The sequence below is a fragment of the Phacochoerus africanus genome, chromosome 12 (assembly GCF_016906955.1).
Source record: "Phacochoerus africanus isolate WHEZ1 chromosome 12, ROS_Pafr_v1, whole genome shotgun sequence".
In the NCBI taxonomy this organism is placed as follows: Eukaryota; Metazoa; Chordata; class Mammalia; order Artiodactyla; family Suidae; genus Phacochoerus; species Phacochoerus africanus.
In genome coordinates this window covers 17,333,243-17,355,238 of record NC_062555.1, presented here as the reverse complement: position 1 = coordinate 17,355,238, position 21,996 = coordinate 17,333,243, and the positions used below count along the sequence as shown (strand labels likewise).

General features: G+C 42.0%; 1 protein-coding gene across 1 annotated transcript in view; it reads left to right on the top strand.

The window, feature by feature from the left end:
- WDR64 (WD repeat domain 64) overlaps nucleotides 1–21,996 on the top strand; it is an 85,564-nt gene that overhangs the window by 15,961 nt on the left and 47,607 nt on the right. Inside the window, 3 exon segments of the mRNA XM_047755141.1 lie at nucleotides 4,215–4,349; nucleotides 14,990–15,069; nucleotides 17,127–17,266. Of these exon segments, the coding sequence (XP_047611097.1) occupies nucleotides 4,215–4,349; nucleotides 14,990–15,069; nucleotides 17,127–17,266 (355 nt within the window).

Sequence of the window (21,996 nt, the reverse complement as noted above, 5' to 3'; positions counted from 1 at the left end):
TTTTTTGTTTGTTTTTTTTGTTTAATCTTTTGTCCTTTTAGGGCTGCACCCGCAGCATATGGAGGTTCCCAGGCTAGGAGTCTAATCGGAGCTATTGCTGCCAGCCTACACCAGAGCCACAGCAATGTGGGATCTGAGCCACATCTGTGACATACACCACAGCTCACGGCAACCCCATATCCTTAACCCACTGAGCGAGGCCAGGGATTGAATCCACAACGTCTTGGTTCCTAGTCGGATTTGTTTCCACTGTGCCACGACAGGAACTCCCCTCCAATTGTTTTAATATAGACATTGTTCAAGTATTTATGTAGTGAAAATAATGTGCCAGACCCTATGGTAGGAATTATAAATACAAAGATGAAAAAGAAATATGCTTTACCTCTAGGAACTTCCAGCATAACAGAGGATAGACAGGAAAGTTAACAACTGAAATTCCTATTTTAAGTGCTTTTGACAATTAAAGTCTATAGGTACTTGAATGAATTAAAACATTCAATGAAAAATTAAACCATGACGTTCCCGTCGTGGCTCAGTGGTTAATGAATCTGACTAGGAACCAAGAGGTTGCAGGTTCGATCCCTGGCCTTGCTCAGTGGGTTAAGGATCCAGGGTTGCCATGAGCTGTGGTGTAGGTCGCAGATGCAGCTCTGATCTGGCGTTGCTGTGGCTGTGGTGTAGGCCGGTGGCTACAGCTCCGATTGGACCCCTAGCCTGGGAACCTCATATGCTGTGGAAACGGCCCTAGAAAAAGGCAAAAGATTAAAAAAAAAAATTAAATCATGACAAAATGTAAAAGACACATGTTTACTAGTACTTGAATATGGAAGAAGACACTAAATATAAAAGCAGCGGATACAGAATTCAAAGAAAAAGTTTGATAGATTTGACTGTGCAAAACATCAAAAGATAAGACTAACAGTAAATAACAAGCTGGGATAAATATTTATAACAAATACGACAGAGGGTTAATACTCTTTAATAGGTATTAGAATTCAATTTAAAAACAATTCCTCAGGAGTTCCCGTTGTGGCTTGTGGTTAATGAACCCGATTGGCATCCATGAGGATGTGGGTCCAATCCCTGGCCTCGCTCGGTGGGTGAAGGATCTGGTGTTGCCGTGAGCTGTGGTGTAGGTTGCAGACGTGGCTCGGATCTGGTGTTGCTGTGGCTGTGGTGTAGGCCATCGTCTACAGCTCTGATTCTACCCCTAGCCTGGGAACCTCCATATGCCATAGGTACGGCCCTAGAAAAGACAAAAAAAAAAGACATATGAAAAACAATTCTTCAAGATAAAAATTGGCAAAGGCCATGAACAGGTGATTGACATATGCACACACAGTACAAGCAGTCAATAAACATTTCGGAATGATCATCAGGTAAAAATGTTAATAACAGGAATCTCCAACTGATGAGGTGATGATGGGTGATTTCTATTGTCTGCTTTATAATTGTAGTGTTTTAGAAGTTTTTAGAGTAAGGCATATAGTACTTTTATTAGCAGGAAAACACATTTTATACTAAATATAAGCTCTTTATTAATCAAAGAAGTACAAGGTAAAATCAGATACAATTTCTCACTTATAAAATGAGAAAAGATTAAAAATGGGTACAATGCTGAGAAATGAACATTCTCACATACTGCTGGTGGTGAAAGTATGAGTTGAATTCCTTTCTGGACAACACTTTGGGCAGATGCATCACGTGTCTTAGTAAACATTTACACACTGAGACCTGTGATCCCCATGTGTTTAAAAATGTAAGTATGATTATTTCTAATACTAAAATAGCTACTGTCCAACAACAGGGGAATGATTATTTTAAATAAGTAATCATTTAAATAAACAATTCAGATATTATGTAATATGTAATATAATATGAATTCTATAAATATATTTATAGATTTTATAAATGTCCATATGTAATACATGTATATATATAAAAAATACATTTTTGTCAGAGTCCTAAAAATACTTAAGATATCAAGGGCAGTCCATAAGTCATAGTATAACCGTATGAGAGATTATGTCATGCATCTCCATTAAATTATGTTTTGAAAAATATTTAATAATATGGAAAATGTTCATAATATATTAAGTGAAATATTTTATGCACATTTGAATCCAGTTTTATTAAAAAGCACATAGACCTCTGTATATGTGTGCATGTGTGTCTGTGTATTTCTACTTAGAAAAATATTGAACATGAATATCCTAAAATGTTAACAATGATTCTCTTCAGAACTTCAAAGAGATCATTTTTATTTTCTTGATGTTTTTCTACTTTCTAAAATTTGTACAAAGTGTTCCTTTTAGATTAAAAAGAACTTTTAAAAGTATAGGATTATATGTTGTTATTATTATGACAAATATCTGATCCCGGAGTTAGAATATGTGATCAAAAGCTCATTACTCTATTGCTGCAGAGGAATTAATACTAGGCCTTTGCTAGAACCCTAAGAAGGATACAGTGCTTAACGCTCTGTTTCCATTTTCTGTCCTTGATATGTGAGTCGTATGACTTAGTTCCACCACGGCATCAGGCTCTGCTGGGGATCTTTCCCAATATGTGATGTGCTGCTCCTTCTACTATCAAGCATTTTATTCCGATCATGATAGGCTCAGAATAGATGCTGAGACCTGAATCTTCTCTTTACTGTGATGTGTGTCACTGGTCAGAAAATTCCAAGGCCTGTTTTCCATCTCTGCTTCCATTAGATATGCTAAAATGAGCTTGGGGGATCCAAGGAATTTGAGGAATATGAGTACAGTTAAATGAATGCTGATTGTATTGGTTCTTGCGTAGATGATTCAATTATGCAGCTGATCATTATTCAGACTGACCCTGTGTGTGTATATATATATTATATAATATATATATATAGGCTGAGTGTTGAGGCATTTTCTTACACCAGGAGATCCTGAGACCCAAAAGAATGAAAACTATTAAGGCTAAAGGGGTAATTAAATTCTGGAGCCTTCATTAATGTTCCCCTGCATTTGATTTCCATGTAATTCATTCACTGAATGAGTAGGGGTGGAAGGGTGGCTCGAAAACACTGGAATGCAAAACATTGTAGAAATTAAAGAAAGAAGTAGCCAGGATCTCGCAGTTCCTGTCGTGGTTCAGTGGTTAACGAATCTGACTAGGAGTCCTGAGGTTGAGGGTTCAATCCCTGGCCTCGCTCAGAGGGTTAAGGATCCGGTGTTGCTGGGAGCTGTGGTGTAGGTCACAGATGCAGCTCAGATCTGGCATTGCTGTGGCTGTGGTGTAGGCTGGCGGCTACAGCTCCGATTAGACCCCTAGCCTGAGAACCTCCATATGCCGCAGGTGCGGCCCTAGAAAAGGCAAAAAAAAAAGTAGCCAATTAAATAGCATTTGAAATTTTTTGCACAATCTGGCATGGAAAAAGAAATCCCCCTCCGACTCTGTTTACTCCAACATTGCCAAACTTTCCTGCCTTGAGTTATAAGTGTGTCTATTCCTCAACTATAGTCTAAGGAACTTGGGCATAAGACTTTTTATCTTAATCACCTTTATATCCTTGGTACCTGGGATAAATAGGTGCTCAATAAATGTTAGCTGATGAGAAAACAAAAATATTGTAAAATACAAGTCAGTAAACTACCACGAAGATGGCTTCTTCAAGGTTGAGACAAGAAAAGTTTTATGGAAGAAGTTTTGGCCTCTAATGCTAAGCCTCACGCACAGATGCCCTGTGTACTGGTGAGCAAGGCTTTGATGACGAAATAGGACGGCTGTCCTAGCCTCAGCTGCACCAGGGCTCCAGGATTATAAACTCCCTAGTTCTTCAGTTTTGAATGTGTCCATGGGAAACATGAAAATGAATCGACTCACATAAGATAAAAAAGTAGAAAACACAGCCCCGCATTTGGATGATGCAAATGTGCTTCAGTGGGGTAAAGACGCTCGTGCGAATATTGGATTGGAATTCTTCTCGATTATTCCTTTAATCCCAAATCTATCGCTCAAAATCTGATGACAACCTTTTATTTTTCCATTTAAAATGTGCTAGATGGTGAACATAGTGTTACTCAGTTGACAGTGGTGTAATGCACACAACAGCGTTACACATGCAGGCTGTACCACAACTCGAGTGTGCGTAAGGTGAAAATGAAGTACCAGATAAAAACACGACATAATGCATTTGTGTGTCCAACATAACTCCCCTTTTTTTTCTTTTTAATTCCTAGCGTTAAAAGAAAGCTACATAATGACTGGGTTATGAAAATTAGATATATTTCAGCTCTAAATTGCTTCGGATCCTGCTCCTTAGACAGTGTTCATTCATTAGTTTTGGAATCCTTGAAGAGACTTGAGGATAATTTGTAAGTACGACAGTTTGTATATATACATAAACATTCTGCGACTTTCAGATGTTTTCCAGTGGGTAAACCTATGACAGCCTTGGAGCATTTATACTATTTTTTAGAAATGTCAGATGTTAAGTCCTCCATCTTTTTCCAAATTAATTATATTTTTTCCCAAAGATTAATTAGATTTTCAGGAGGCAATTGAAGTCACCATGCAAATCTGAACATATGTCCTCCCAACAGTAATTTTGCTCATTTGTTGTTTATTGCTATAATCTACCAAAATAAATAGGTATAGGTATGTCAATAGGTAAAACCTTGTACTTTAAAAATTACTCTTAGGAGTTCCCGTCGTGGCTCAGTGGTTGGTTAATGAATCCGACTAGGAACCATGAGGTTTCGGATTCGATCCCTGGCCTCACTCAGTGGGTTAAGGATCTGGCATTGCTGTGAGCTGCAGTGTAGCTTGCAGACATGGCTCTGATCCCACGTTGCTGTGGCTGTGGTGTAGGCCAGTGGCTACGGCTCCGATTCGACCCCCATCCTGGGAACCCCCATAATCCATGGGTGCAGCCTTAGAAAAAGACAAAAAGACAAAAAAAAATTACTCTTAGAAGTCAACTGACTAGCCAATAGCCAATGAGTATCTGTAGCACAACCATCATGTTCCATATGTAATAAGTACACAGAAAGGCTTTCTTGTAGACAGGAGTGTTTGAATAGTGTGTAGTCTTGTTTTCTGTTTGGTTAAATATTAGTAGTTATATTTCTATATAGTAGGGATATATTGATACATAGTAGCTAGAACACAACTGCTGTATTTTAGCTTTTGTTTTTAAGAATGCATTGAGATATATGTTACAACATGGATAAACCTCCACACTATAATGCTAGATGACAGAGGTCAGGCACAAAAACTTCATATTGCACCATCCCATCTATAGGAAATGTCCGGAAGAGACAAATTTATGGAAGTAGGAAGTAGATTAGTAGATGCTGGGGGGGGGGGGCGGGCGGGCAGGGAGCAGGGGTCCCAGGTGGGTGTGAGGGAGCTTTCTGGGGTTAGGAATGGCTAAAGAAGAAAAAAATCACATAGTCACATCAATGGATGCAGAAAAAAGCACTTAAGAAAATCCAACACCCATTCCTGATTAAAACTCTCAATCTAGACACAGACATTATACCAATCACAGAAAAGCAACTCAAAATACGTCCCGGACCCAAATACAAAATACAAAAGTATGAAACTCCTAGAAGAAAAACTAGGTAACGTTGGGTTTGGCAGTGACTTATAAAATACAACATAAAAAGCACAATCCATGAGAGAAATCATTGATAAACTAGACTTCATTTAGATTAAAACCTCTGCTCTGAAAAAGACACTGTCAAAAGAACAAGAAGACAAGCCATAGGCTAGGAGAAAATATTTGTGAAAGACAGTTCTGCTAAAGAACTGTTATCCAAAATATACAAAGAAGTCTTTTTTTTTGTCTTTTGTCTCTTTTTGTTGTTGTTGTTGTTGTTGTTGCTATTTCTTGGGCCGCTCCCGCGGCATATGGAGGTTCCCAGGCTAGGGGTTGAATCGGAGCTGTAGCCACCGGCCTACGCCAGAGCCACAGCAACGCGGGATCCGAGCCGCGTCTGCAACCTACACCACAGCTCACGGCAACGCTGGATCCCCAACCCACTGAGCAAGGGCAGGGACCGAACCCGCAACCTCATGGTTCCTAGTCGGATTCGTTAACCACTGCGCCACGACGGGAACTCCACAAAGAAGTCTTAAAACTCACAGTAAGAAAACAATCATCCTGATTAAAAAATGGGCAAAAGACCTGAGTAGACACATCACCAAAGAAGTTCTACAGATGTTTATAAGTATATGAAAAGTTGTCTCACATCCTACATCACTAGAGAAACACAAACTAAACCCACAGTGAGCTGTCACCATACACCTATTAGAATACCCCAAATCCAAAACCCTTACACCATCAAATGCTGGCAAGAACATGGAGCAATAAGAACCCCATTCACTGCTGGTGGGAGTGCAAAAAGTGGTACAGCCACTTTGGAAGACAGTTTGGCAGTTTGTCTCAAAACTGGAAATACTCTTGCCATATGATCCAACCATTGTACTCCTTGCCATTTATCCAAGTAAGTTGAAAATTTTTGTCAACACAAAAACATGCACATGGGGTGGAGGATCTGGTGTCGCTGCTAACTGTGGTGTAGATCGCAGATGTGGCTCAGATCCAGTGTTGCTGTGGCTATGGTGTAGGCCAGCAGTCACAGCTCCAGTTCAACCCCTAGCCATGGGAACTCCCATAGCAGAAAAAAAAGCAGAAAAAGAAAAAATACGCTGAACCCAAATAAGAATCTTACGTGTTGCAACAGGAAGCAAAAAGTCTTCCTTAAACTTTGTCTTAAGAATGAACATAAATCTATCAAAAATATTATGGGTTAAGAAAATATGAGGTGTTTATATATATATATAAACACACACACACAAATACACTTACAATGGAATATGACTCAGCCTTAGAAAACAAAGGAAAATATGCCATTTGCAACGAAATTGTTGAAACTGGAGGGCATCACCCTAAGTGAAAGAAGTCAAGGACAAATTCTGCACGGGTGTCACTTCTATGTGAAATCCAAAAAAAAAAAGTAGAACTCATGGAAAGAGGAGAACCGTGGTTGCCAGGGAATGTTTGGTAAAAGGGTAAAACTTTCATGTAGGTTTTTAAAAAATAAAACCTATAAATGAATCAGGTCTGAAGATCTGATATAAAACACGGTGACCATAGAGAACAGTGCATCGTGTACTGAAAATTTTTGGTAGACTGAGAATGTTCTCCTCTAAATAAATAAGCAAATAAATACATGTAAATACGTGAGAGGATGGAAGTGTTCATTGACGCAGCAGGGAATCCTTTCACAATGTGTGTGTATCAAATCAGCAGGTGATACCCTTTATTTGGCATTATTCTCTTATCCCTTTTAGAGTTTTATTGATGTATAGTTAATTGACAAGGTTGTGATAATTGCTGCTGCACAGCAAAGTGACCCAGTCGTACATGTACACATACCCATTCTCTCTCAGAACCCTGTCCCACACAGACTGTCCAATGACACTGAAGAAGGGTCTCTGTGCTACACAGCGGGTCCCCATGGGCCAGTTGTTCCATACGCCTCAGTGTGCGTGTGCCAATCCCAGTCCCCCAGTCCATCCCTCCCACTGCCCCCACCTGTCTAGAAACTGTCGGTGGTTCAGTAAGATTAGAATAGAGGGGACGAGTTGGGGAAGATGAGGCTGGATAAGCCCAACTGAAAGTATCTGCCTACCGTGCTAACGAGTTGGAATTGTAACCTGAAAGCTACAGGAAGCCAGTGCATACTGTAGACAGGTGGTAACATTTTTGACGGGTCACCCTAGCATCAGGTGGAGAATGGATTGGGGAAAGGCAGGTTGAAGAGCGAGACGGTTTGGGAGGATATGGTAATTATTCAGAAAAGAAATGGTGGGAGTTTGAACTTAACCAGTGAAAGCGAGGATGGAAAGAGAACAGATTCTTGCATAATCTACAAGGCTTGATGTCCTGCTGGATGAGAGAAATAAAGGAAGAGAGGTATCTAAGTTTCATTTTTTTCATTCTCAGTGATAATTATTGTATGACTATTATAGATCAAAAACTGATCCAAGAATTGATATAATGGTATACAAAAAAAAAAAAAAAGAGTAACCCTCTCCTCTCCTAGAGACATGGTGTAGTGGGAGAGACATGTCACAAGCAAATAATCAAATAAAAATCCAGGAGTTCCCGTCATGGCGCAGTGGTTAACGAATCCGACTAGGAACCATGAGGTTTCGGGTTCGGTCCCTGCCCTTGCTCAGTGGGTTGGGGATCCAGCGTTGCCGTGAGCTGTGGTGTAGGTTGCAGATGCGGCTCGGATCCCGCGTTGCTGTGGCTCTGGCATAGGCCGGTGGCTACAGCTCCAATTCAACCCCTAGCCTGGGAACCTCCATATGCCGCGGGAGCGGCCCAGGAAATGGCAACAACAACAAAAAGACAAAAAAAAAGACAAAAAAATAAAAAATAAAAAAATAAATAAAAATCCAGATGTAGGTGAGTAGGTGTTGGCACTGCAGGGGGATCATGGGTAAAGAGTGAAGGGGAGGCAGCATTTTGACCGGATGGTCACGAGAGGCTGCTTTGAAGAGACAGCCTTTGATCCGAGTTCTGAATGAGCTGAAAAGCAAACCATCCAAAGAGCATTAGAGCAGCAGGTGGCTGCCAGGTCTGTTTGGAGGGACTGTTTGTGTGGCTGTGCTTTTCACTGCCAGAGAATCTTAAGTGAAGGAACACATTTACAAGGGAGCAAATGAGTTCATGCCGCGTCAGCCACTTATTTAGTGGCTAAGAGTCTTGAGCATGTTATTTAACTTGTTTAAACCTCAATGACATGATTCCTACATGGGACTAACACCTTCTTGGCTCCCGGGATGTTTGTGCTACTCAAATAAGCTGAAATGGGTGAAGGTGCTTTAACTGTGGAAAGTATCATTATTCGTTTATAGATATTTAAGATCTCTAACAGAGACTGGATTTTTTGAAGAACACCGATTTCTTTTGACAGCTGTCAAAGTCCATAATAATAACAAAGACCCCAGCCCTGGAGGAAGCGAAATATGCACGGTTGCCTTTGGGAACCAGTTATAGGGGCCAATATTCCCTTTTCCGATGTTAGGAGTTGTCAGTCAAGTGGTGAATGCTAGGTCGTAATGAGATGCTAATTCTTGTGATCTCACTCAGATTGGACACTTTCTGTCAGAAAAAACATGCCCTTTAACTAACACAATTCTAGGAAGATCGAATTCCTTTTTTTTTTTTTTCTTTAGTGGAGTAACCTCAAGAGTAGAGTTGAGTTTCACACTCACACACTCAACTCTCTTATCGTATTCTTTTTTCACCCTCGTATCTCATTCTGTTTTCACTTGTACGCAAGCACATACACACACACAGACAACCATTCTGTCGGGTTTTTTAACCTTTTTATTTCTATCTTCTTAAAAATGCATGCTAGCATGTCTTTTTATTTATGTCATGGTATTATAGGGAATTGAAATTCCTACTGTTTCCAGTGTTGTATAGATTTGGTACTTCAGGGCTGTAAACACTTTTAAAATTATCTAGAAGGTTTTCTTTTTCAAACTTGCCAGTACTTTCTGGTTGCAGTTATAAAAAGCATATGCTTTGCAAGAGGCAGGAGTTTGTATGTGAGCCTGGTTCTGAGCTTCTGAGGATTTAGGATGCCTCCTGGAATCTGGCTGCTGATACATTCAGCTCAAGAGAGTCAGGAAACGGTGACGTAAAAATACACAGACCCCCTCAGCAAGGGGTGATCGTTGGTCTAGTCCGTCAGATTCCGGCTGACTTTTCAACTACTTTCTTGGGTCACGCTCCTCTGTGTAGAAACTAAAGAGATTTCTCAAGTGTTACAGTGCAATCGTGGTTTCTAGAATGGCCAGTGCTATTGAAGTCATTTCAACATAAGGAGAGTCCGGTCCCTTCCATCCCTGGATCCCGAATATTCTTATTTCTGCAATTTCCTCTAAGTCTTAAGCTGAGCCAGGAGAAACATTTATACTAAAACATAACTGGTCCACTGATAAAATGAAAGCCATTATGGCTCCTGAAAGGCAGGGAGAAACTTACATTTTTAAGGGGTTGAAAAAATCAAAAGAAGAATAACATTTCATGACCCACCCATGAAAATTATATGAAATTCAAATTTCATTGCTCATGAAGTTGTATGGGAACACGGCATGCTTGCTTGTTTATGTATTACTTCAAGCTGGGTTTTGTTTGTTTGTTTGTTTGTCTTTGCTACAGTGGCAGAGAGCAAATAGCAAAGGGTAAAATATTTATTATTTGGTTCCTTAAAGAAAACATTTGCCAAACCATGATCTAAAGTTTCCTATTGTGCCTTCTCTTGTTCTTTGGAATGAGTACAATATGGATGAATGACAGACAATAACCCAGAGTGAGGACCACTGTATATTTTTTTGTTTTGTTTTGTTTTGTTCTGTTTTGTTTTGTTTGTCTTTTTAGGGCTGCACCTGAGGCATATGGAGGTTCCCAGGCTAGGGGCTGAATCGGAGCTGTAGCCCCTGGCCTACACCACAGCCCAAGGCAACATCAGATCTGAGCTGTATCTGCCACCCATACGACAGCTCACAGCAACGCTGGATCCTTAACCCACTGAGCCAGGCGATCGAACCTGCGTTCTCTTGGATGCCAGTCAAATTTGTTTCCGCTGAACCACAACGGAAACTCCAGAATCAATACATTTCTATTCTGTGACTCTAAAAAGTGGTATTATCGACCAGCGGTATTTCTCCCTTAAGGATGTTCAAACAGATATGCACTGGGAGCCCTGCGTGGTATCTACATTTTATCTTGTTATGGAATGCACAGTAGGGGCCCACAATTTACATGACACCATGAGTCGAATGCTATGCTGCTGTGGACAGTGTTTTACAGGTGGGGCCTCCCTGACCCCTGGCCCTCCACCCTGTTCCCAAGGAGGGGGGACCTGGGCTCAGGTCCAGACACCAAACCAGACACCTCACTGCACTGTAACACACGAGTGAAACCTCTCTTCACTCTTCAGATGGACATGCTGTGGAAACACTAGTTGGTCTTATCATAATAAGTTTCTCACAGTGTTGGATGTTTTAGAACACTGGTATGTAACAGAGGAAGTTACATCCAGCAACAGAATAAAAAAAATCTGTCAGAAGCTATGTCATTGAATATGTATATAAAAATATCTGTAAACAGCTCATCTTTCAAGGTTTTCTCCAAGTTGACATCGAGTATATGATTCTTCCTAGTTGAAATCAGTTTTTATGTAAAGACACGGTTCAGGAGTTTCCCTGTGGCTCAGTGAATTAAGGATCCAGCGTTGTCGCTGCTGTGGTTTTGGTTATAGCTGTGGGACAGATTCAATCCCTGGCCCGGCTGTGGCCAAAAAAGTAAATATGCAGTTTGCTTGTTTCTAATCCATTTAATTATGTGGGCCAGGAAAATAGATTAATTTATCTAATGTGCAGGTATTGTAAGAAAACAAAAAATTTTAAATGTGAAGTATGTGTGAGCCCCATTTCACATGCTGAGACACTGAAGCAAAAAGTTGATAGATTTATTCATAGTCAGCTAACAGGATATTAAGTGGTTCTTTTCCTACCTACTATCTTAACATTTCAGCTAAAGTTCCATTTAAAAAAAGACATACTAGGGAGTTCCCTTCGTGGCTCAGTGGTTGGCGAATCCGACTAGGAACCATGAGGTTGCCGGTTCAATCCCTGGCCCTGCTCAGTGGGTTAAGGATCCGGTGTTGCTGTGAGCTGTGGTGTGGGTCGCAGACTCGGCTTGGATCCCATGTTGCTGTGGCTGTGGCTGTGGCATAGGCTGGTGGCTATAGCTCCAATTAGACCCCTAGCCTGGGAACCTCCATGTGCCACAGAAGCAGCCCTAGAAATGGCAAAAAGACCAAAAAAAAAAGAAAGAAAAATAAAAAAAGACATACTAAACCATTTTCATGGAATTAGAAAGTAACCAGACCAGTCCCATGACCCTTTTCTTCTCATTCACCCCAGCAAAGAAGAAGCAACTAGCAATGCTAAAATAATTAAAAAGAAGGATGAAGGTACCTAGCTGTGGATCTATGGGGAGTGATGAGGCATTTTGTCCACCATCCCCAGGGTGAGGGTAGAGGTTGAGAGAGAGCTTCCCCTACCTCAAAACAAGGCAGGAGATCTCCAGGAGAGCCTGCTCCAGGAGAACCTGCTCCGGGAGAGCCTGATCCAGGAGAGCCTGCTCCGGGAGAGCCTGATCCAGGAGAACCTGCTCCGGGAGAGCCTGCTCCAGGAGAACCTGCTCCGGGAGAGCCTGCTCCAGGAGAACCTGGTCCAAGAGAGCCTGACCTGGGAGAACCTGCTCCAGGAGAAATTTCTCTAGAAAAACCTGTCCCAGGAGAGGCAAAAGTGAGGAAATATATCTGGCTCCCCAGTGGCTACTTGCTGAGGCCCAAAAGCGCACAGGCTCCCTTTAGACAAGCTTGACATGTGACATACACCCACAGGGACCATTACCTGCTTCCCCTTGGGGAATTCTGATGGCTACAGCCTGGATCATATTATGACGTGTGGCTGTGGGCGCTTTTGTCGTCATCTGTCCCTCCCACCATAACATGATCAGTACATGTTATTTTTTATTTTATTTATTTTATTTTGTTTTTTTTATTGGTCTTTTTGTTTTCTTGGGACCATACCCATGGCATATAGAGGTTCCCAGGCTAGGGGTCCAATCAGAACTGTAGTCGCTGGCCTATGCCAGAGCCACAGCAACACCAGATCTGGGCCATGTCTGCGTCCTACACCACAGCTCACAGCAACACCGGATCCTTAACCCACTGAGCGAGGCCAGGGATCGAACCCACATCCTCATGGATACAAGCTGGGCTCTTAACCCACTGAGCCACAACAGGATCTCCCTTTTCCCTCTATTTCAACAACAATTAGAACATTTCCGAGGGCTCCCCGCTCCCCACCCCAGTACTGTGGGCCCTGGCCTCTGCACCTGCTGTACCTAATGCACACGTCCCTGCCTGGCTAGAGGGACCCTCGACAACAGTGTGGGGCTGCCGGCCCATTGTCACTGTCTTGCACACTGGCTTGTATGAATTTCCCTGAGTCCCTTCAGTTGCACAGTGTGTCACTGGCAAAAGTGTAAATAAGTTCCCAGAGATAAGTAGAAACTGCTTCTTATCTGGAACATTTAAACATTTTCACGAGTCTAAATTCTGCCTTTGGATGTATGTTACTAAATTGGGCTGCTTTTTCATGAACTGTGGATAAGTTGTCATTTGAATAAAATAAGTAGAGCTACGGTTTACCTCTGTGCTAGCTAGTCAGATCACTACTGTAAACCCAATTTAAGTTTTTTAGAAGAAAAAGCCTTTTAAAATATTTTGGGAATATCCTTTTTCATAGAAGTAATATAATCTATTCTTCTATTTAGTAAACTCCCCACTGAGCACTTAACCTACTTTGTGTTTCTTGAACTCGAAAACAAAAAGAGTGATTTTTTTCTCCTCTAAATGATCATTCTCAGTTATGAAAATTGGAAATTTTGTCTAAAATACTGATGTTTTATCCTGTATGTTTTTCAAGATATAGGCACTGTCTCATTCAGAGATTGCCAACAGGCAGCTCACGAGCTACACGCAACCTGCAAAACTGTGTGGTTTGGCAGCGTTGAGGGTCATTGAGTTGTCTGGTGTTTGCATGGGCTGGTTGGGATGAGCCTGCCTTCCCTCTTGTTAAGCATCAGCTGGCTGGGGACCCGGGCTCCCCTTTCCCACGGGACGGGCGCTCTCAGCTCACCCTCCGTGGTTTCCTCGCAGGCCCACCTCTCCCGTCTCGCCGACCTGCCTGCAGCCTGCACACATCCTCACTGATGAACAAGGTCACCTCTGCTGTCAAGTTCACTGTGGTTTCCCCTAGACCAGTGCCAGACGTAGAGCTGTCACTCAGGCAGTGTTGCTGGGGTCCTATTAAGTATGCTCAAAACTTTAGGTTTAATTCACATCCATTTCTCTTTTAACTGAAATCCAACAGTTGCGCACGTATAATGAAAATTTCTTCTTACCTTAAGTTTAGGGTGATAACTGCAGTCCCAGGTATTTCCCCTTCTAATTATCCCAAAGATAACCCCAGGGAGTTCCTGCCGTAGCTCAGCGGGTTATGAACCCGACCAGTCTCCGTGAGGCTGCGGGTTTGATCCCTGGCCTCACTCAGTGGGTTAAGGATCTGGTGTTGCCGTGAGCTGTGGGATAGGTCACAGATGTGGCTCAGATCCGGTGTTGCTCTGGCTGTGGTGTAGGCTGGAAGCTGCAGCTCCGATTCGATCCCTAGCCTGGGAACTTCCACATGCTGTGGGTGCAGCCCTGAAAAAAAAAAAAAAAAAAAGATCACTCTGGCTGTATATGGAGTGGGGGTGGGGAAAGAGGAATGGAAAACAGTGGAAGCTGAGAGATCAGCATTAAGGCAGTAGTTCTAGGGAGAAGGGATGGAGGGTTGCGCCGAGGTGTCGTGTTGGGAAGGGGAAGTTGTTGGATGTCAGGACTGTTTAGAGGTGGCATCACTGAGGCAGCAAGCTGGATGTGGGTGGTGAGAGAGGGGACGGCCCCAGTGCATTCCTGCCAGTATGTACTCCCAAACAAAGCCGTGCTTCCTGGGATGCTTCTGTAGTTCCCTAGGTGCCTCCAGGCAGACTCATTTAGCCAAAAGCCTTATCCGTTCTGGCTTAAGACACCATCTCTCTGTGCCCATCCTTCACGCCAGCACAACCTCAGCACCAAGGTGGAGGGATGGATTTCTCCTTAAACAGAAACACTGCAAACACTGTATTAGTATCACTTCATGCAGTGTGTAGATTCTGTGGGTCAGTGAGAATTTCATCATTCCTTATAATATCGTCTGTGGGTAAATGGATTCATAACCCCCTAGAAATGAGCCTTTTGCGCATAATATATTTATAAGCTAGAAATAAGGAAAATAAAGAGGTTTCCCATCTAATTTGTGTTTCCAGGCCTGTCAGAGAGTTTTCCATGCCGAGAGGAGCAAACACTTTTTGTTACTGTGTGAAAGCGAACGTGATCGTCACTGGAGGTAAGAGACCCTTCGAGTTACACAGAGGTGGCCTCCTTTGCAAACTGTCCTTAATTAGCGCAGTTAGAGAATTGCTAAGTTTGTATGGATTCACATCTGTCCATCTTTTCCTTTGTAGCTTTTCGATTTGGGGGTACACGTAGAAAGAACACCTCCAGCCTGAGAATATATGAAAAAAAAATGTAAAGGTAAAATGCTAAACCAATATAAATTTTACCTTTAGATTTTTTTTTTTTTTTGCTTTTTAGGGCCGCATATGTGGCATATGGGATTTCCCAGGTGGGATCAAATCAGAGCTGCAGCTGCTGGCCACAGCAGCCACAGCTACGCCAGATGCAAGCTGCATCTGCAACCTACACCACAGCTCACGGCAACGCCAAATCCCTAACCCACTGAGTGAGGCCTGAGTTCCTAGTCAGGCTCGTTTCCCCTGTGCCAGAACGGGAATGCCCTCCCTTTAGATCTCTGTTCTCTCTGGAACTTGCTTCAGGGTGTGAGAACATGAATTCCTGGCCAGGGGCCCATGTGGGGCCTTGAAGGGATTCCTGCAGACCCTGAAGCTGTGGGAATCTGTGCATTTTTCTGGACAGAAAGTCCCAAACTTTATTAAATCCTCAAAGGGGTCTCTGACAAAAATCTCAAGAGCCAATGCTTTAGCATTAACAGAGAAGCAGACCAAGTATGCTGCAATTTCATGATAAAAATATCTTTTGGGGGGGGGTCTTTTTAGGGGCATATGCATAGCATAATGGAAGTTCCCAGGCTAGGGGGCAAATTAGAGCTCCAAGCTGCATTTGTGACCTGCACCACAGCTTGTGGCAACCCTGGATCCTTAACCCACTCAGAGATCAAACCTGTGTCCTCATGGATTAGGCAGGCTTGTTACTGCTGAGCCACAATGGAAACTCTTAAAAATATGTTTGAAAACAGTAATTTTTGTATTGGAGCAACATTTACAATATATTTTGTGTGTATCAAAGATAAAAATTAGTGATAGTGATTCCTAAAAATAATTCCAGTAAATATAAATGGAAAAATGTTATTCTTAACTGTGAAAATAGAAAGTCTATTTATAAGAAAAAGAAGTTAACTGTGACAACCTATAGAAAGTGGAACTAGGGACTATAAGGGGAGAGAAGACATTTTTATAATAATTATACCCTTCTATAGTGCTCACATCTCTTCCTGGGCACCTGTGTGCTTTTATTTCATTTACTTTATTTTATTTTAGTACCTGTGTGCTTTTAACAGTTAAGAATGTAGGATCTATGCCATGATAGTAACTATATATAAATTTGGTATATTTGTGGGTATGTGCTGAAAAAGGAAAATGAAAAAATGGAAACAGTCAATTTATTATAGCGGTTAAGACTATATGCAGTGTTCTACTTTCTTTGATTCCTTTTGTTATTAAAATGTTTGCGAATTTAAGAATGTGAAAACAAAAGAACAGCTGCCTAAGTGCTTTGAGGAAGTAAAGTATAAATAGTAAGTCATTAATGCATAAATGACTAGGAAAGTATTCAATCAAGAAGAGGATCCACAAAATATTAATGAGAATTCACATTTATACGTGTGAATACAATTATTATAAAACAATCTTGGAGTTCCCGTTATGGTGCAGCGGAAACGAATCCAACTATGAACCATGAGGTTGCGGGTTCAATCCCTGGCCTTGCTCAGTGGGTTAAGGATCTGGCGTTGCTGTGAGCTGTAGTGTAGGTGGCAGACGTGGCTTGGATCTGGTGTTGCTGCGGCTGTGGTGTAGGCCTGCAGCTGCAGCTCTGATTAGACTCCTAGCCTGGGAACCTCCGTATGCCGTGAGCGCAGCCCTAAAAGGACAAAAGATAAAGACAAAAACAATCTTGGGAAGAGGCAGATCCAAAATAAGGTAGCCTCCTCGGAAGTCGATCACAGACAGCATCCTGGAAGAAACAGACTGCGATTGCTATTAGGAGAAAGGTAAGTGTATGATTAAGGGTGAGAGGAACTCTAAACTCTGACCTCCTTGATTCCTGAGCAAACGCCTGATGCTCCCGTCTGTGTCCTTCTTTCAGGAGATGATAAAGTGCTCCGCTTGTGGCACCCCAATATCAGCACCAAGCCGGTGGGGAAGCTCGTGGGGCACATGTTCAGTGTCATGGAGATCGTGACAAACGAGAAAGACCAGCATGTCATCAGCCTCTCTTCTGCAAAGGTAACAAAGGAAACAACAACAGCGACACAGAAAAAATTCCTTCCCTTAAATCAACTCTTGGAAAATCTAGGATACATACAATTTGTTATAGAAATGGCTGAGAGTCACGGAGAAAAACCTGTCGATGTGGAGAAGGAAGTGATAAGGCACTGCCTGTACTGGTTTCATTGTCAGATAGAACACATTTGAAGACAAGGGTGGAAGGAATACGACATTGGGAAGAGAGCCATTGTCATCAGCAATAAAACTCGAGACAGCCCCCCATCACCACTAAAGACAAAAAAATTAAGGATTTCCAGACAGAAAACAAACGTATGGTTACCAAAGGGGCAAAGGGATAGGGAGGGCTAAATTCAAGGTTTGGGATGAGCAGACACAAACACTACACATAAAATAAACGCCAAAGTCCTGAGGCGCACAGGATACCAAATTCAATATCCGGTAATACACCGTATGGGGAGAATATGAAGAAGAACGTGTGTGTGTGTGTGTGTGTGTGTGTAAAACTGAATCACTATTCTGTACACCAGAAGCTAGCACAACATTGTAAAAAAAATTTAAAAGAAAAAATAAAGTATTTCGGTATTTGCTACTACCACCCAGTTTTTTAATGTTCTAAGCAATGCAATAAGACAGGAAAAAATGATTTATAAATACGAGAATGAGGAGGCTGCATTATTATATTTGGAAATAATATGATGCTGGAAAAATTCAATAAAATCCACTTAACATTTTTAGAACAGACAAATTCAGTAAGGTGGCTGGTTATAATAGCAATTTATAAAAATGAATTTCTGGAGTTCCCATCATGGCTCAGCAGTTAACAAATCTGACCAGCATCCATGAGGATGCGAGTTTCCATCCCTGGCCTTGCTCAGTGGGTTAAGGATCCAGCGTTGCCATGAGCTGTGGTGTAGGTCACAGATGGGGCTCGGATCTCACATTGCTGTGGCTGTGGTGTAGGCCGGCATCTGTAGCTCCGGTTAGACGCCTAGCCTGGGAACTTCCATATGCCGTGGGTGTGGCCCTAAAAAGACAAAAAAAGATGGAAAAAGAAAAAAAAAGAAAGAAAAGGGAAAGGAAAAAAAGAGAGAAAGAAAAGGGAAGCAAAGGGAGTGAGAAATCCAGTGTGTAAAAATAAGGATTTACTTAGGAATTTATTTATTTTCCCCCAGTTTTGCTGAGATATGATGGACATACAAGATCAGATTTAAGGTGTACAGTACAACAATCTGACCTGCATACATCATGAAATGATGACGGCAATAGCTTTGGTGAACGCACGTCATCCACTATGGATTAAAAAAAAATGAAATGAAAAAAATGCTTTTTAAAAACTTTCAATGAGAACTCTTAGGATGTAATCTCAGCACCTTCCGCGTAACCATACAGCAGTGCAGCTGTAGTCATCGCATCCCTAGTACCTTTTATCCTCTAACGGGAAGGTTGTACCATTTGACCACTTTCCTTTAATTCCTCCTCCCCCCCAAATTAATAATTTATGATCTATCCTTTTATGTGATAAAATTGTTATATAGACTTTCACCGTTATATATGTATGAATACTGATACAAAAATATGTAAATAATATGTAAAATATAAAAAAACAGTACATATTAACCCATTTTAAGATATATATTTGTCAGAGTTCCCATCGTAGCTCAGGGGGTTAAGTGCCTGGTGTAGTCTCTGTGAGGATGTGGGTTCAACCCCTGGCGCTCAGTGGGTTAAGGACCTGGCGCTGCTGCAAGCTGCAGTGTAGGTCACAGATGTGGCTTTGATTCGTGACAGTGGTGTGGATCTCAGCTGCAGCTCCAATTTGACACGGAACCTGGGAGCTTCTGTATGGATTTAAAAAGAAAAAGAAAAGATACATATCTGTCTATCATATATTATCAACAATGATTACCAGCAAGATGTTAGGGATTATCTGGGTAGCAAGATTGTGGATTAATTTTTTTTCCCTTGTGTGTTTTTCCTTTCCTTTCTTTTTTTTTTGTCTTTTTGCTATTTCTTGGGCCGCTCCCTCGGCATATGGAGGTTCCCAGGCTAGGGGTCCAATCGGAGCTATAGCCACCGGCCTACGCCAGAGCCACAGCAACACGGGATCCGAGCCGCGTCTGCAACCTACACCACAGCTCACGGCAACGCCGGATCCTTAACCCACTGAGCGAGGCCAGGGATCGAACCCGCAACCTCATGGTTCTTAGTCGGATTCGTTAACCACTGCGCCACGACGGGAACTCCTCCTTTCCTTTCTTTTACTCAGATCTATTTTTTTTTTTTTTTGTCTTTTTAGGGCCGTACCCGCAGCATATGGAAGTTCCCTCAGTGGTATAAGGATGCAGCATTGCCGTGAGCTGTGGTGTAGGTTGCACACGTGGCTAGGATCTGGCATTGCTGTGGCTGTGGTATAGACTGGCAGCTGAAGCTCTGATTTGACCCCTAGCCTGGAAACTTCCATATTCCTTGGGTGTATCCCTAAAAAGAAAAAAAAAAGACGTTGCTATTTTTCTTAAATTTTCACATTGGAAGTGATAGGAACGGACCCGAGAAAAGGCAAAACTTTGGGGTGTGGGCGTGTCTAAGAGCAAGAGGTGATGTCCTGAAACCAGGTGCCAGGTAGAGAACTCAGAACAAGCCAGGCAGGTGGCCTCTCTCGCCTTCAGTTTGGCTGGACTTCATCTTACCCACGACTGTGCCTAAGATATTGTCCTGAATGAAGATTTTGCTACTGTCTCACCTCCAGGTACATGGCTTAAGGCATGGCCTCTAACATTGGGTAAAGTTAAATTGAAGTTCTGGCTCTAATGGTTACAGGGCGTACCCTTGGGTGAATAATTTGAGACAGTTGAGGAAGATAATAGACTACAGACAGACCTCATGTTATTGTGCTTTGCTTTATTGCACTTCACAGATAGTGAGTTTTTTTACAAGCCAAAGCTTTACAGCAACCCAGAGATGAGCAAGTCTATCTGTATTTACTCACTTTCTGTCTCTATGTCACATTTTGGTAATTCTTGCAATAGTTCAAACTTTTTCACTATTATTACTATATTTATTTATTTATTTATTTTTTGTCTCTGCCATTTCTTGGGCTGCTCCTGCGGCATATGGAGGTTCCCAGGCTAGGGGTCGAATCGGAGCTCTAGCCGCCGGCCTGCGCCAGAGCCACAGCAACCCAGGATCCGAGCCGCATCTGCAACCTGCACCACAGCTCACAGCAACGCCGGATCCTTAACCCACTGAGCAAGGGCAGGGACCGAACCCGCAACCTCATGGTTCTTTGTTGGATTCGTTAACCACTGCACCACGACAGGACCTCCTGATTTTTGTGTTTTTTTTTTATTAAAGTGTAGTTGATTTACAATGTTGTGCCAGTTTCTGCTGTACAGCAAAGTGACCCTGTCACACATATGCATACATTCTTTTTCTCTTAATATGTCTTTCTCTTCATATATTTTCCTTCATGTTCTAACCCAAGATTGGATATAGTTCCCTGTGCTTTACAGTAGGACCTCATTGCTTTAAATGTAATAGTTTGCATCTACCAACTGCAAACTCCCCATCCATCCCACCCCAAGGCAACCACAAGTTTGTTTTTTGTGTCTGTGAGTCTGTTTCTGTTTTGTAGATAGGTTCATTTGTGCCGTATTTTAGATTCCACATATAAGTGATATCATAGGTATTTGTCTTTCTCTTTCTGATTTACTTCACTTAGGATGAGAATCTTTAGTTCCATCCATGTGACTGCAAATGGCCTTATTTTGTTCTTTTTTCTGACTGAGTAGTATTCCATTGCTTATTCGTACCTCCTTTTCTTAATCCATTCATCTATTGATGGACATTTAGGTTGTTTCCATGTCTTGGCTATTGTGAATAGTGTTGCTATGAACATGCATGTATCTTTTTGAGTTATAGTTTTGTCTTGATATATACCAAGGTGTGGGATTGCTGGATCATATGGTAGTTTTATATTTAGTTTTCTGTACTGTTTTCCATAGTGGTTGCACCAAGCCACATTCCCACCAACACTGGAGGAGGGTTCCCTTTTCTCCACACCGTCTTCAGCATTTGTTATTTGTTGACTGGTTAAAGATGGCCATTCTGGCTGGTGTGTACAGTGATTCTTACATCCCTGGGCAGGAAAAGGGGGAAGTTCTTAGAAACCTCATTTAGTGAGATGTCCCCATCGTCTTAAGTCATGAAAGAGCAATTTGAAACCCTTCCCCCCATTTTTCTAATCCACGTGTAAAAAGAAATGTGGCTTCAGCTGACCTGTTAATTGTTGTGACCAGTCCTTTACTAGTCCTCAAAATTCTTTTTTTTTTTTTAATCTTTTTGCCTTTTCTAGGGCCACTCCCGTGGCATGTGGAGATTCCCAGGCTAGGGGTCTAATCAGAGCTAGCCACTGGCCTACGCCAGAGCCACAGCAATGTGGGATCCGAGCCACATCTGCAACCTACACCACAGCTCACCGCAACGCCGGATCCTTAACCCACTGAGCAAGGCCAGGAATCAAACCCACAACCTCATGGTTCTCAGTTGGGTTTGTTAACCACTGCGCCACCATGGGAACTCCCCTCAAAATTCTTAAAGGATAATAAATACCATGTCTTTCCCTCCTTTCTGGAAGGATAGAAAAATCCAGTTTCCGACATGATATTAAGGAATAACGAGTGAACCACACACTAAATGAAAGTTTAGCAAAGTTTAACTCATCCCATAAA